The sequence below is a fragment of the Kryptolebias marmoratus genome, linkage group LG20 (assembly GCF_001649575.2).
Source record: "Kryptolebias marmoratus isolate JLee-2015 linkage group LG20, ASM164957v2, whole genome shotgun sequence".
NCBI classification, from domain to species: domain Eukaryota; kingdom Metazoa; phylum Chordata; class Actinopteri; order Cyprinodontiformes; family Rivulidae; genus Kryptolebias; species Kryptolebias marmoratus.
The window spans coordinates 20,073,703-20,088,013 of record NC_051449.1 but is presented as its reverse complement, the minus strand read 5'-3'; the positions used below and the strand labels follow the sequence as shown (position 1 = coordinate 20,088,013).

Below are 14,311 nucleotides of genomic sequence, written 5' to 3'. Positions count from 1 at the left end.
CAATGTTGAGACTGTCCTCTCCTACCATGTGCACCAGACAGTCCAAGAAAGGCAGCTTGTTGTCGTCAGCATCTTCTCTGGTAAACTTGATGTTGTTGTCGACCGAGTTGATGTGTCTGGTGAAGGCTTCAACTTCTTTTGCTTGAATTTTGATGAGAAGCGAAACGTCTTCAGCTACAGAATAGAAGTCCAGTTGTTTTTGTTTTTTAACTTTTTTTGAATTTACCATGGCCTGGATGACTGAGAATCTACACCAGCATATATCACATTGTTGTGATTAAGATAAAAGTAGAGCAGATGGAGAAAATATCAAACGTCTTGACTTGATTTTTTTCCCTCTTGCTTATACAAATCTGCATGATTACTCTGCTCATTTATTTCTATCCTGCTGTCTTATTCTCCTTACCGGTGTAACAGCAGGGCATTGTGCAGCACTTTTTTGTTGTTTTGTTAGAAACATCTGTCAAAAATGTTGACTGACAGTATGAAACACAAAGCTTTTGTTCTCGTCCCTCATTCTAAAACCCGTTCAGATAGCTACAGCTGTCTGACATTTACTTGCTTCAGTTTTTCAGCTCAAACTACGTGCATGAGGCAAATGTCACTTCCCAGCGAAAAGAGAGCTGTTCCACATGGTTTTCTGAGTCTGAGGTGTTTGCATTTGTAGAAACGGAGTGGTAGCTGCTGCATTGCTCAGAGGCTTTTTCTTCTCGGAGGGGTCACGGCCCGGCTGCATCAGCCATCTTCGCTGCTTGCTCTCCCCAGGCACAAGCTGTCTCCCTGACTTCCTCCCCCTGCTTTTCTTCTGCCACCCTCCTTCCCACACACACCTCCTTCCCCCCACAATGTGGCCAAGACGACAGCACACCCCAGCAGGACTGAATGATTGTCTTTAATTTACACACTCGTCTCCCTTCTAGGCAACCTGATGTGTTTGTGAGAGGCTGTTTAATTTGTGCACCTTTCAGTCACAACAGGAATCCCAAATATGGGCATTATATCTCTCCTTTGCCAACCCAACACTAGCCTATTGTCGTAGTTCACATCTCATTCAAAGTCTGGTTATAGATACACGGGAAACTTTCTGTTTCCAAACCACTGTCAAACCCTGGACTAATGCTCAGCCTGACTCTTCAAGAACTTTGCAGTTACATATCTTGATTACCTCCCTTCACACTGGATAAAGACCTCTCTATGATGTAAAGATCAGCCAGAATGTGGATGGTCTTGTGTAATAAGAATGCCGTGGATTTTCCACTCAAATGTTAAGTCATGGAGAATTTTGATTAAATGTTACACAGTGAGATCATGGTGGTTTATCATCACGGTAGCAGCGAATCATGGTCCTTTTTGGCGCATGGAAGAGTGCGGTGACAGCACATCCATGATGTGGTGCACACCATTGGGTTTTGGGCAGAAGGAGTTTGAAGCAGGACTGGCCATGCTGGCCTCATGCCTAGGCTACAGCTGTGATCGTGACAAGGTCTACCTAAATCATTGAGAGGTTTTCCAAATTTGCCGTAATCCAGCCATATTTTATCAGACTGTGGAGAAAGTAGCACAGTCATCATCCCAAGTGAAGAGATCTGAGTCTCACCCACTCTGATTTTCATCCTTACCCTGAAATCAGTCAGCAACTGTGTTCCAGTGGGTTGTGCGTAAATGTTGTTAGAGAAGATTTTTGTTTTTCTTTTTAAAAGAAAACTGCATTTATGTTTGTATAATCAGCTTCATTGTCCTGTATTAAAGCAGCTGGGTGAAACTGAAAGAAATGTTACGTTTTCAGTGTGTCACCATTCATCAGGTTAACTGACCAATTATCTTTACATCTTATGTGCTTATTTGTGAAAATTTTCTTAAAAGAAAACAGGCGTTTATTTTGTTCTTTATTTGTTTTTTATTTCCAGTTCGAGGTTGTTACTCTTCATCGGGGTTATTTAAATAAATGTTATTAAAATAGTTCTTATTAGTATTAGAAATTATTCGTAGCTTATACTCTATTTGTGTTGTAAACAAAGACAAATTGTTCATCTTGAATATTTTGATGCAAGTGCCTTTTACGAATTTATAAATGTGGCAGCCTTGTGTACCTGTGCAGTATACAGTTTTCTTTTACCGCTGACGTGCAGAAATGTAGCTCTTAATGTAGAAAATTTAATGAGAACATCATGCATGTTTTGTATCCCATAATGGTTTTTTCACTTCGCGTCCTCTTTCACGTCAGCTGTGCAAAAATTGCATCACTTTTTTTTTAGTTCTTCTAATGTGATTTTAAATCTCAAATCTACTTTTATAATAAAAAAAGAATTTGTTTTATAAAAGATATATATATATATAACATGCAGGCTTTGATGCCACAGAAACTTGAGTTCTCCTGCTAATGATGAATCTAATTCCATAAACGGACTTTTTGAATGCCATGGAAGATTTATCTCATTCATCTGAACATTGGATTTTCATCAGATAAATAAGAATTGAGGTTCGGCACGAATGCAGCGTCCTGACTGTGTGAACAGATGTTCTTGCACATTAGCACGGCATCAGAGGCTTTCTTCCTGTCTGGTCCAATAACCCACTATCCAAATTACAGCTGACATTGGCGGTGACGGAAACAAATTTTATTGTGACTTGGAAATTGTTTTCATTTTGGAGCTGGATCCTGCTCCTCACACATGTGATTGGGTTACGTTATTGTGTGAATGCTGCAAATTTGGTGTCTCGGGGTGCGGGGTCCAAAAAAAAGATAATAGTTTATTTATTTTAAAGCAATATTCCATCTTTCTAGCTGTAGATAGCACTTTGAACAACCTCAGTTTGGAGCAATAGAGTTTATTTTTGACTGGACTGATGAGCTAATGGCTAAATCAAAGTGGATTGGTGCCATCTTAAGCAGCAGCAATCCTTTTTGGTCTTTTTTTTGTCTTCAGACTAGCCATTTGCTCATCTGTCCTGTTAGAATTGAACTTTAATTTACCAAACTGAGGTTGTTCAAAGAACTACCTACCCCACTTCAAAACTACCCCATTAAGAGAAATTAATGTTTGTTTGAAATTAGTTTTTGAAAACTGGATTCGGTTATTTCCTGCAACTAGCTGAGGGTGATGTCCTGCGCCAGAACATTATTATAACGACATGAATTTAAATTAAAGCTGATTAAAATATTTCAGTTATACATTTACACTTTAAACCTTGGAGTTTAAAGCTGGGAGTTCTTCCTGACAAAATGGTGAATGCGTTGCAAACTGGTAATGATTTCCATTATAATATATTCTGAGCCCTTTATTTCATTCTGGAAGATTTAAGTTTCATAATTACCAACATGTGTCACATGAAACACACTGTAATCAGGATCAAATTTACTGTCTGCCAAATAGAACAGATTGGGAGGAAAAGGACGCAGGGGGGAGGGTTGGGTTTTTTTGCTTTCCAGCCAGACGTTAGCTGCGTTTCAGCTAACGTCAGAAATCAGCAGAAATCAGGGCCAGCCGTGTCTTGTTGTTGGTTTAGTTGCCGCCTCACTGGGGCCGCAAATTCACCGCAGTAATCTTTCGTGTCGTTTTGATCTCCGTCCACAGGCAAACAGACGTGCCCTCCAGAGAAATTTGACTGCGGAGGAAACACCAACAAGTGTGTCTCGTTGTCATGGAGATGTGACGGGGAGAAAGACTGTGAGAACGGGGCGGACGAGGAGGACTGTGCTTCTGGTGAGGGTTTTTTTTTTTTTAAATCGCCTCTCCGTTTTCATGTCATAATCAAAGTAAAAACCCGAACTGGGTAGTTACACAACAGATTGGGTTTCAGGAAGACATTTTAATAGAAATGATGTCAGCAACATGAATGACTTTAAGAACAACTGGTAGGACATGGTAGGCTCAGTTCCCACCTGTTTAGTATGTTCAAAGATTTTATCCCCTTAAATCTCACTTATTATGTCGAGGCTTAAGAGATTAAAGCACAGTAGGAGCATCACTGTATAATCTGACAGATTGAAGAAGCCACCTGCACGCCACAAACCGAGTCCGTTTGATGTGAAGGGATGTGGGGCGTGAAACATCAGATGATCGGAGCTTCCTGGTGATGTCGGAGGGTTTTGCCATTAATTTTTGTTCGTCGCTCTACCCCCTATGGACCCTTTGAACCATCAAATATGTTGCCACCTCACACACAGCCAATCACGCAACTCACACGTACGGCAGCCCCCACCCCCCCCTCCGGACCCCTCGGGGACTATCCTTGGCCTACTTCTGAGGAGCCGTGAAGAATTGGCTTCTTCTTTTTTTTTTTTTTTCCCACTCCTTTGCCTTTTCACGTCAAGAAAAAGTGATTGAGGCAACAGTGCTTGAGGTGTTTAGATTAGGAGACTGTGAGAACTGCATGGCAGCACAAAAAGTGAGGAAAACAACGCTTCTTTTTTGTTCTGTGATGCTGGTCTTGTTGGCAAAGAATCAAAAGATAAATCAGAATTTATTTAAATGCACACCATCATTCTCCCTTTTGAATTATGTTTGGTTGAAAGGTTCTGATTGTTTTGTATAATGATATTTCTGGCATTATTTTCTAAATTACAACCAGACCTCAAAGTGGCCTTCGTTCACTCATGCTAATACAAGCGGTAGCGATTCTATTGACATTCAACCTTGCACTTTCTTAGCTTAGATGGCTTTTCACTGCACTGTTCATTGAGATCCAGTGTAGCCTGGACTAATCCTGCTCTTATTCTGTCTGTATTGATGTGGTGGTCTTAAGCCTCTCAGTGGCGACATGGGGGCAGGCAGCAGGCTGTCGCCCACCCAGGCAAACACCACAATCCCTGGGCAGNGGGGGGTTAAAAGGCACCAAGCACGACCAGTTTGGAGAAAGTGGCTCCGTCTGATGCAGGGAAAAGTGCTTGATAGCATCCCAAGGAAGGCTTATTAAGTGCTGCTCAGACCAGTTTATCTGAAGACTGATTGGACTCAATACCAGCCTGAAAGATTATGTCTTAAAGAAGGTCAGAAGGCTTTTAAATGTTACTGCAAATCAGATCTGAAGCTACCAAGCATTGATTTTTTTTAATTTGGTATATCTGTGCTTCATCTCTCTGCACTAAAGATGTCTAATAGTTGTAATTCATTTTCAGAATGTAAAAAACTTTTTGTTTTAAGTTTATTTATTACTACGCAGCTGCAGACTCAGCAGAAGTTAGTTTTTCTTCAAAGGTAGAGGGTTTACAGAGCCTTTGTGCAGTGTTAATGTTTTCTTTTTCTTTTTCTTTTTTTTTGTGCTGCACGGCTAAGAGCTTTCTCTGAATTTCTTTTGGAAAGCCAAACTTATTGTTGTTTTCATCAGCACTATTGTCCCCTAATAACAAAAATAGCTACAAACCACCAACTGCTCATTATGTTATAAAAACAAATACTCCATACACAGCAGGATTGTGTAGCTTTCAGTGATGTCATCATTTAGGTTTAGAACCATCATTTACATGATAAGAAGTTTTTTATTTTTTCTAATAAATTACCATAAATAAAACAAATCTTGTCAAATGTGTCAAATCTCTATAATATAGGAAAGTGGGAAATACAGGATTGTCTGACTGGTTTTTACTCATTATATATCTCTCTACACACACACACACACATTTATAAGTGGGGGTCAATGTAAAAATTATGAAGAGTTAATATCTTACCTGTTGTAGATAGCTCTTAGAGTTGATTTCTGAACAGACTGATGAGCTAATGGCTAGTCCAAATGCAGCAAGGATTAATGTAGATCACTGCCACCTAAAACCAACTCCAATCTCAAAAGTATTACAGTGGTTTGTGCAGATGTTTTCCCATAAACCTTTACATTGTAAATGCAGTGTAAATAGGAGCAGCTTGCTTTAGCACTTTTAGTGCAGCCGGGAGCATTTCTGGCACAAATGTTGTAATATCTTTGCTTAAATAACTGTATATTTCATGAACCACAGTGAAATTTTGGTGAAATTTTGAACATCAGAGTTGTTCAAACGTTCATATTAAGGCCTGGACACTGCTGTCAGTCTTATATTATGGTTATTTCCTAAATTTTGACACTCCGGCCTGAATGGACCCAGGCTTCACTGGAAGAGCTACAGCTAGCTGCTTCTGTCACATTTGATCCTGCGATCAACCCTAAAATTCTACGTAAATACCTGTGTAATGTAAAACTGATAGTAATGTAAATCGTTTGCATGAAACACTATGAAATTTTTGAGCTTGGAGCTGTTTTAAGATGACAACAATCCTCTTTAGTCTTAAATTCATTCGGATTAGCTTTTAGCTCATTAGTCCTGTCAGAATAGAACTCTGTTTCTCCAGACTGAGTTTGTTTACAGCAGAGGTCCTTGGGTCATTTGATACCAGACCGTACAGAAAGAATAATTAACTTGCACTATTTCCCTTTTGTTTATTTTCGTAGTCTGAGAGACATTTTTATTTTGAAAACTGACCGGATTCTCTCCACTACGTCCGTCTATGAGTCACGCTTGATGTATGTCAAAACGCTTATCTAGGTCACGTGATATGTTACCGCTAAAAACAAACTCACAAACAGCAAAATGAGTAAAAAAACAAACGACTCTGGAAGCTCTAGATGGAACCGTCAGGCACAGGGCTTCCACTGATTCAGCGTTATGAGTTGTATTGTTTGTGCACTTTATATTTGTGGTGTATCTTATTTTAAAGGGCATGTTTAAACATCGCCATATTGACCAGAGAACATTAGGAGGAGGAGAGGCTGTTATTCATGTTGATAACGCAATACCAGGACGCAGCTAACAAAGCTGCGAGGACATGTTGGATTTAAATTTATTATGTTTTAAAAAAATATCCTTGTTTTCATGTCGGTCGTATCATTTTATTTTGTTGTTTTTATCCACCACACCTGTAAAGGCCGGTCCGTGAAAATACTGTCTGTTAATGAACCGGTCCATGGAGCTAAAAAAGTCAGGTTTAAAGAACTCGCTACAACACGTAAGATACTGATTGTTCATAACTTTTTCAATGAACCCGCCTTCAAAATGCACAAACTAATCCTTTAATGCAGAGATTGACACATCCTGTTTTTTCTCCTCTGGTATGTAGTTAATCCTTTTTCATTTTACCACTACAGCTCTTATTTTGGGCACTGATGTGGCCTGTGTCTGAAGACTAAAACCTGCTTTTGAAAACTGTGAACCATACACTCCAGATCTGTAACCTGAAGTCAGGTGGGGGAGGAGTATCTGAAATAACAGTTTAGTTGGAGTATAACTCAGTGTCTCTGTACAACATGGGTTAGCTGCTGACATTCAGGCAGCTGGAGATTTAACTTCAAAGCAGGATAAACTCTGCTGTATGTTTGGGTTAGAGGGAGAAGATGGCTGAATGAAGATGTGTAAAATGATACAACAGCACTTGTACAAGACTGGGAGTCAAGCTTGTGGTGAACATCATCATTTCTTGTTTATTTATTTACCGCTAGGAAAGGCTACGCTGGAAATCATCAACTTGTGTGGCAGCTAATGCTGTTTCAAATAACGTTAAGGGGTGATTTAAAATATTAAAGCAAAAGCTGAACAGGTGAAATTCTGACAGTAGCACAGCACAAGCAAAGCTGAAGGGATCCAGGGTGACAAGTTCAAACAGTTGCTCCTTTTCCAAAACCCTTTCCTGTCATACCGTGATCCACTCTCAAAGACAGGGTCGTTGATGTAAACCAGCTGCTGGTTTGCCTCTGAGCCATCGAGGCAGGTAGTCACAGAGCTGTGATGACTGGTATGTGTAAGGGTAAGCCTGCTTTGCGGCTCGAGGCTGTGATGTACTGATGACAGACGGTGTGTGAAACCATCCAGCCTTGAGATTTAGAATAGAAGATATCTGGCACACATTGTCTGAGTGGTGCTCCACATCTGCACCGCTTAGTTCGACACGCCACACCTCCTTTGGTTTTGCAGCACCAGCTTCATGGATGTAAGCTCGCATCGTCGTCAGAAGGCCAAGTCTCCGCCTTTGTCCAGTACGACATTCACATCACAATCAGTTGATGTTGAGTTTTAGTTTAATATTTACTTTAAATATATGTGACTGACAGGTGTTTTCTCAAATATGATACAAAAATTATTTAGAGATTATTTGTGTTTCTTAGCCTTTGTTTACCCTCAGCTCCATTGGTTAATGATTGACACCTGCTCTCCATATATTCATTAGTCTTAGCTGTTTTCACTAGTGATTACCCTCCCTTTACACAGTTCTCACTCATCAGTCCACAGTACTTTTTCTCATGTGTCTCTATTCCCCATGTGTGCCTTGTAAACGTTTGCTCCAGTGTTATGTTTAAGGTATTATTATCCCCAAGTGGCAATTTTTGCTGTCCTGTTAATTTGTTCTGTTTATTATTAAAAGTTTTCATTTTCTCCACTCAGAGTTTTCTTCTCTCTTCTCTGAGTCTGCATTTTAGATCCTCCATTTTGCATCCGCCTGACAGTGTAGCAGAAGCTTTATGCAAGTTTTCGCGAGTTATTAGTGTTTATGCATTTAGCTGTAGGTGTTCCCAGCTGAATAAAGTTTAAGAGCTCAAAACGATCTTGTAAAACTTTTATTCCCATTTTTCCCTCCACTGAGTGCAGAATCATTTATAGGACATAATTGACATCATTGTGTCCTTTCTCATACAATCAGCTTGGTTTTGAGTGCCTAATATAAGTCTTCTCTACAACATGAATAGTTTAGAATATAAAGCCGTGGCTTATTTTCCCTAAGCTTTGAAATGGCAAATGTACTTACTCCAGTTAGTAACCTCTCTATAACTATGACGCCAAAACTGAAATAGCCTGGACTCTGTTGAAAAGAAACACTTAGGACTTTGTAAACTATTTACAAGATCAGAGTAATATGAATTGAATTGATGCTTTTGAACCTTTTTTAAAATTATGTTCCATGAGTCCAACACACACACACCTATATAAATATATATATTGGACAGCATGAGACCACTTCACAGTTATTTCAACCATTTGAGGTCATTTGTCTTTTGTCACACTTCATGGGGTCTTTTTTTAAATTCTGATTCAGAGTCGATGCTTCCCTAGCTCAGCGGGGACTCTTAAGTCATGTTTAGCAGATTGGTCCAGTGTTTGGCTAAACAAATAGTTGTTGTTGAATGTTGCATGTACAACATAACCATGCTGATTGTCAGCCAAGTGTTGCACAATCACATCATTACACATGCAGGACAAAAGGAAACACACAGGTCCTTATAATGGCTCTATAGCGGGACTTACAGTCCTTATAACCCTCCGAGAGTCTGTATTACTGTTTGGCCTGAAGGTATGTAGTGAGGCACGTGACTGTTACCCCCAGAGCTACAACCAGGCTTAGTATATGAGCCTCTGAATGCAGAGACTTAAGGCCTCCTAGCTTTAAGATCAAGGGGTGATTTGAAACTTTCTGAAACTTAACAGACTGACATTTACTCCAACATAATAATTCTGTGATTGACCAGAAGGGAGGTGGGGGAAAAGGATGAATAAGAAATCAAAACAAAGTTTTACCAATGTTTATTCTAACACTTTTTGTTTGAGCAACTGAGTGCATAATCACAACTGTCTTCCAAGATCAACTTATTAAAAAGTTAGCCCCCCGTCCCACTTAGAGGACAACCTCACGACGACATGAAAAATCAACAGAACCTAGGTGGTCTTTACAGGGTCTTGGCGTGGTCTTCAGGTGCAGATTATGAACACTGTGGGACTCCATTATGAGTGATAAGTCATGGTGAGTTTTGAGTATGTACAAAAACGTCTGTAGCAAGTTTGTGGTGATTTATCATTCCAGTGGCAGTGTCTCAGGGTTCTGGGTGGAGGCAACAGTGGCCGTAGTAGTGGCCCACTGATGTTGCTGCCTTGGTTGACAAGACTTTGAAGCAGATCTGGCCAAAATGGCCTCATTTCTATAGGCTACAAGCACGATTTTGACAAAGTCATGGAAATAACCAAACGCAAAAGTGATGCCTATGGCAGTATCATTGTGCTAGTATACTCTAATCTTCTGCTGCAGCTTCCTCCTGATGCAATCTAAGAGAACTATGTGCTTACATGGTGGTGTTGTTCTGGGAATATACTGCTGATTTAAAGAATGTGGTGAGGATACAGGAATGTATCTGAACTTAAAAAATAGAAGGAAATAACAATTTGGCAAATACTAAGACTGTAACACTATCCTGATTACCTTCACATTGATGGTGGTTTACTAAATTTGTTGCAATCCAGCTACGTTCTTATAGGTTGTGAGGAGTAGTGGGGTCATCCTTCACTGTGTAGTGGGCCTTATGTAGCTCTGCCAGTATTCAGAAGAGTTGTTGTCAACAGTTTGCTCTCAGTTTTCTGATGTAGTTGGACTGTGTACCTCATGCAACACTTAATCTCAGTTGTCAAAGCTCTTGGCTCCTGCTTAGAGTGACTTAATGTCCATTGGATTAATAATGTTATAGGATAGTTTCAGCACCAAGTCAAATTATTATAAATTACAAAAATAAATCATATACCATTTTTACTTTGAGCATATTAAACAAGGTTATTAACAAGGTTATTAAAACAAGCTGAAAAAGTCTTTTCTGCATCCTGCTAATTGAGTAATCCACATTTTGAATCACGTGTTCAGCTGAATTGAGTTTTCACCAGAGGAAGATTTCCGAGATCAAAATGCCATTAGGCAGCAAATTTAGAGACGCTTCACAAGAAAACTGATATATGTGTCCTCGACCATCAGTCTTCTGGGATCTACATGTGAAAACTTTGTTTTTTTTTTCATTTGTTTGTTTCCTGTTGCACTTAATGCCAGGCTGAGTTCTCTGTCTGATGTATCCACATGGTATTTCTGTGAGAATGTGTTTTTGCTTGTTCTCTTTATTTATATTTAATGCTGCTTGCAGAGTTCAGGATAAACAACTACAACCAGTGCTTCTCACTCCTGTCTCCCTGAAGTGAAAGTGATCTCATAGATGCTGTTCATCGCCAGTAAAGAAGCTTTCACAAAGGGCTGTTTGTTGTGGTTTTATAGTGCTTTTTTTCCTATTTCATTCTACTAACGAGAATCTAAAGAGGTTTTTATTTTAGTTAAATGGAGGCTATTTTGTCTCAGCACTGATTTAGCTCTCCTTTGTCCTCCCATACTGGGCCTTAGTTAGCTTACCTTATTGGTACTAATGATATCTAGGAGCCTTTTGACTCCAATCTTGTTCTCTATTATCTTGTCCCAGTTGTCAATGTGACTGAGGGAGTTATTCTCAGTTAGGGCTGAGTTTGCTGTGTAAATGTGTGTGCAGCCACTCAGCTACAGGATTTCCCTGCTAAGATACTGTGACCCCAAATGAACTGGTCAGCAGTGTCAGTTTGAGCGTTTCTGTCACTGGAGAAATATCTTTGCTGAATGTTTTGTGTACAGTCTTGCTGCAGTGGCTGTAACTCCATTGGGCCTCAGTTCTTTGAGCAGAGCAGACTATTAGCTGCCATTAAAGCAGGGCTGTCAAACTCAGTTACACAACTGGTCCTAGCTGAGACTCACTCTTGGATAAAAAGATAAAGTTTGACCTTGGTTTTTAAATGCTCGATGTCTAATTATTAAACACGATTTGGTTTTTCCCAAGACCTTTTATATAGAATTTAGAACAAATTTAACTTATTGATTACAGAATAAAAAGAAAAAACACATATCATTAGCAATAATTTCTTGAGCCCTTTTCTATAAACAGTTTTTCATTTTGTTATTTTATAGTAATACATTTGATTGCTATCTATCAAATTAGTTTTTGAAAATACAACCTCTAATATTCTCCTCAAAAATAAGAAGAGAATGCAGAAAAAAAACATTTATCAAGTCAGTTTCACATCGTTTCTTGGCTGCAATTTCATCAGCAAGAGTAGAGACGCATTTTTTGGTTTTTGTTGCTCTTTCTAGATCAAAAGACATGTTTGCACTAAGTATGCTCAGTTTTATTTAAGCGTAATGACAAGTAATAGAGGCTTGATCTGTCACAGATTTGCAGGTCAGTTTGTGGACCAGATAATGATGCAACAAGAACTGTATCTGGCCTGTGGGCCTTAAGTTTAATGTCTAAATTTATACCCACTATGAAAAGTTGAGAGGATATCAAACTGCTCAGGAACTGACCTGTTAAAGCTTTGTGTCTGTGCACGGGCTAACGAATTAACAAAATGAAATAGAAAAAAAATAAAATAACTCCTTTTTTTACATGCCAATATACAGTATTTTCTTCCATTTACATAAAAAAAAAATCTTCTCAGACTCCCGACTGTCTTCCTGTCTTCTTCCATCCACACTCCAACTTCATTCACACTCATAAGCTGTGATAATATTGTGAGCGGAGTGACTGGTCATCTCTTTCCTCTTCATCTGAGTCACTGGTTGCCATTAGCAACAATTCTGCATCAATAATGCTGCCAGAAAAAGTAAAGTGCTTTTCTGCCAACCTCTGACTCTTGCAGCAGTCAGAGGACATGCTTTCCCACCTATAATATTAATAGACACGCGTATAACTCTGTTCCACCAGTTTAAAGTTCTCAGAGAACTCTGTGCTTTATCATTATTGATGTTATTTATTTTAGCTAGCCGAACATTAGTTGTATATTATTCCTTTAGCCTTATTGTCAAAGGTGATGTTCTGCCGGCCGACTCGTTTCTCTAATAAATATTGTAAAGAAAATTAGAACCAGAATAAAAGACATTTCTCAGTGCAAACAGCTCAGGCAGTTCCTACAGTTCCTCCATGAGATCTGTTTTTGTGATGTATTTGCTGTGGTTGTCATGGTATTTGGTGACCCTTATTTTGACCATCAGATCAACATTTGTGTCTTTTGATTGCACGTTTGCAGCACTAAAAACATTTAATTAGCTTCAAATGTGGCTTTAAGAGTTAGAGGCTTTTCTTTTTCACCAAGAATATTAAATGCTGCAATGAAGCTCCCTAAGAGTTTTTTTCTTTCTAACTATTTACTTGAAAGTGTAGGCATACAAAACAAAATCCCATTTCAGTTTCATAATTTCCCTGATGTTTGTAGCTTGATTTTCTGTTTATGGTGTTTTTTTTGGTAGAATAAGGGGCTCAAAGTTGCCCTATTGAGCAGATAGTCAAACATGTTTGTCTGATAGACCTGAGATGGAGTCACAGTTATCTCTGATTCTGCAGCTTGTAATATTTATTCAAAACATGAAATAGTGCTGATGCATGTCTTTTATTGGTAAGAATGAGTAAAAATTGTATATACAAAGGATATTTTTTCACCAGTAGTGTAATATCTGCATAAAAAGGGGTTATTAGGTGAGTTAAAGTCCATTAACGTTTGCCTTTTCTAAAAGGTTGCACATTTCTTACAGCAAACAACTTCCTATATACGAATATTTGGTTTAAGTAGTGGTTCCAAAGCATCCAAATTGATAATAAATGATATAAAACAATCCACCTGACAAAATGCTGGTTTTCTCTGTTATTAATTTATCGCCTAAAACCCACTGACTCGTCCAACACCATCACAGATGGTCTGTGGGATAGAAGTTGCTCAGAAATTTTAAAGCACAGCCACTCATTGCCCCCGCTGGAAAACAAAGTGTCCCTCCGGTGAATCTCGGCCACTCAAGTGCATAACTAATGGGCTGCCCCTTGTGTAATAATGTGCATGTTTATTGAATCTCCTTAATTATTTAGAGCCAAATTAGGACCGAGTGTGGGTTGAAGCAAAACCAGGGCAGCAGTTAAAAAACACACCAGAAGCAGCTGCAGCTTGTTTAGTATTCATAAACGGTAACCACTTCTCTGAACTGGATCCACAACACTTGTTCTCATTTCTGTCGCTTTGTCCGTCTTTGGCAATTATTCCAGTAGCATCTGATTAAATAAATGTTGTTGTTTAGAAGGAAAAAATAGATCATAATTTCGACATATGGCATTTTGACAGATTAGCAAATAGGATAGCATCTTACATCCATGGTGTTGAAAAAGCATTTTTAGAAATCGCTAAGATGCATTAATTTTAATTTAAACATTGTAGTCATGATGCTCCACTATGATGTCTTATTTGTCCTTTTCTAGAAGCAGCTTATTTTAAATACCATAGCAGTGCACAGCAGGTAAGAACTCAACTACTTTATTGCTTTCCTTAGTTAAGGGTGCCAGAAATGCTGGGAATTTGCAAATCTCATAAAGCCATATTTTATTCACAATGGAACATAGTCATTTCATATTTTATGGCAGCAACAGAACTCAAAAAAAGTTGTTCCAAGGGCACCAAAAGGCTGTAAAAGTAAGTGGTATGAAT

The 14,311-nt window shown here is 38.9% G+C and overlaps 1 protein-coding gene across 3 annotated transcripts in view; it reads left to right on the top strand.

The window, feature by feature from the left end:
• Positions 1 to 14,311, top strand: part of LOC108238316 (low-density lipoprotein receptor-related protein 8) — a 129,697-nt gene that overhangs the window by 72,108 nt on the left and 43,278 nt on the right. For all 3 annotated transcript variants that reach the window (XM_017420317.3, XM_017420318.3, XM_017420316.3), the window contains exon 4: positions 3,576 to 3,704. In XM_017420317.3, the coding sequence (XP_017275806.1) occupies positions 3,576 to 3,704 (129 nt within the window). The remainder of the gene's footprint in view (positions 1 to 3,575; positions 3,705 to 14,311) is intronic.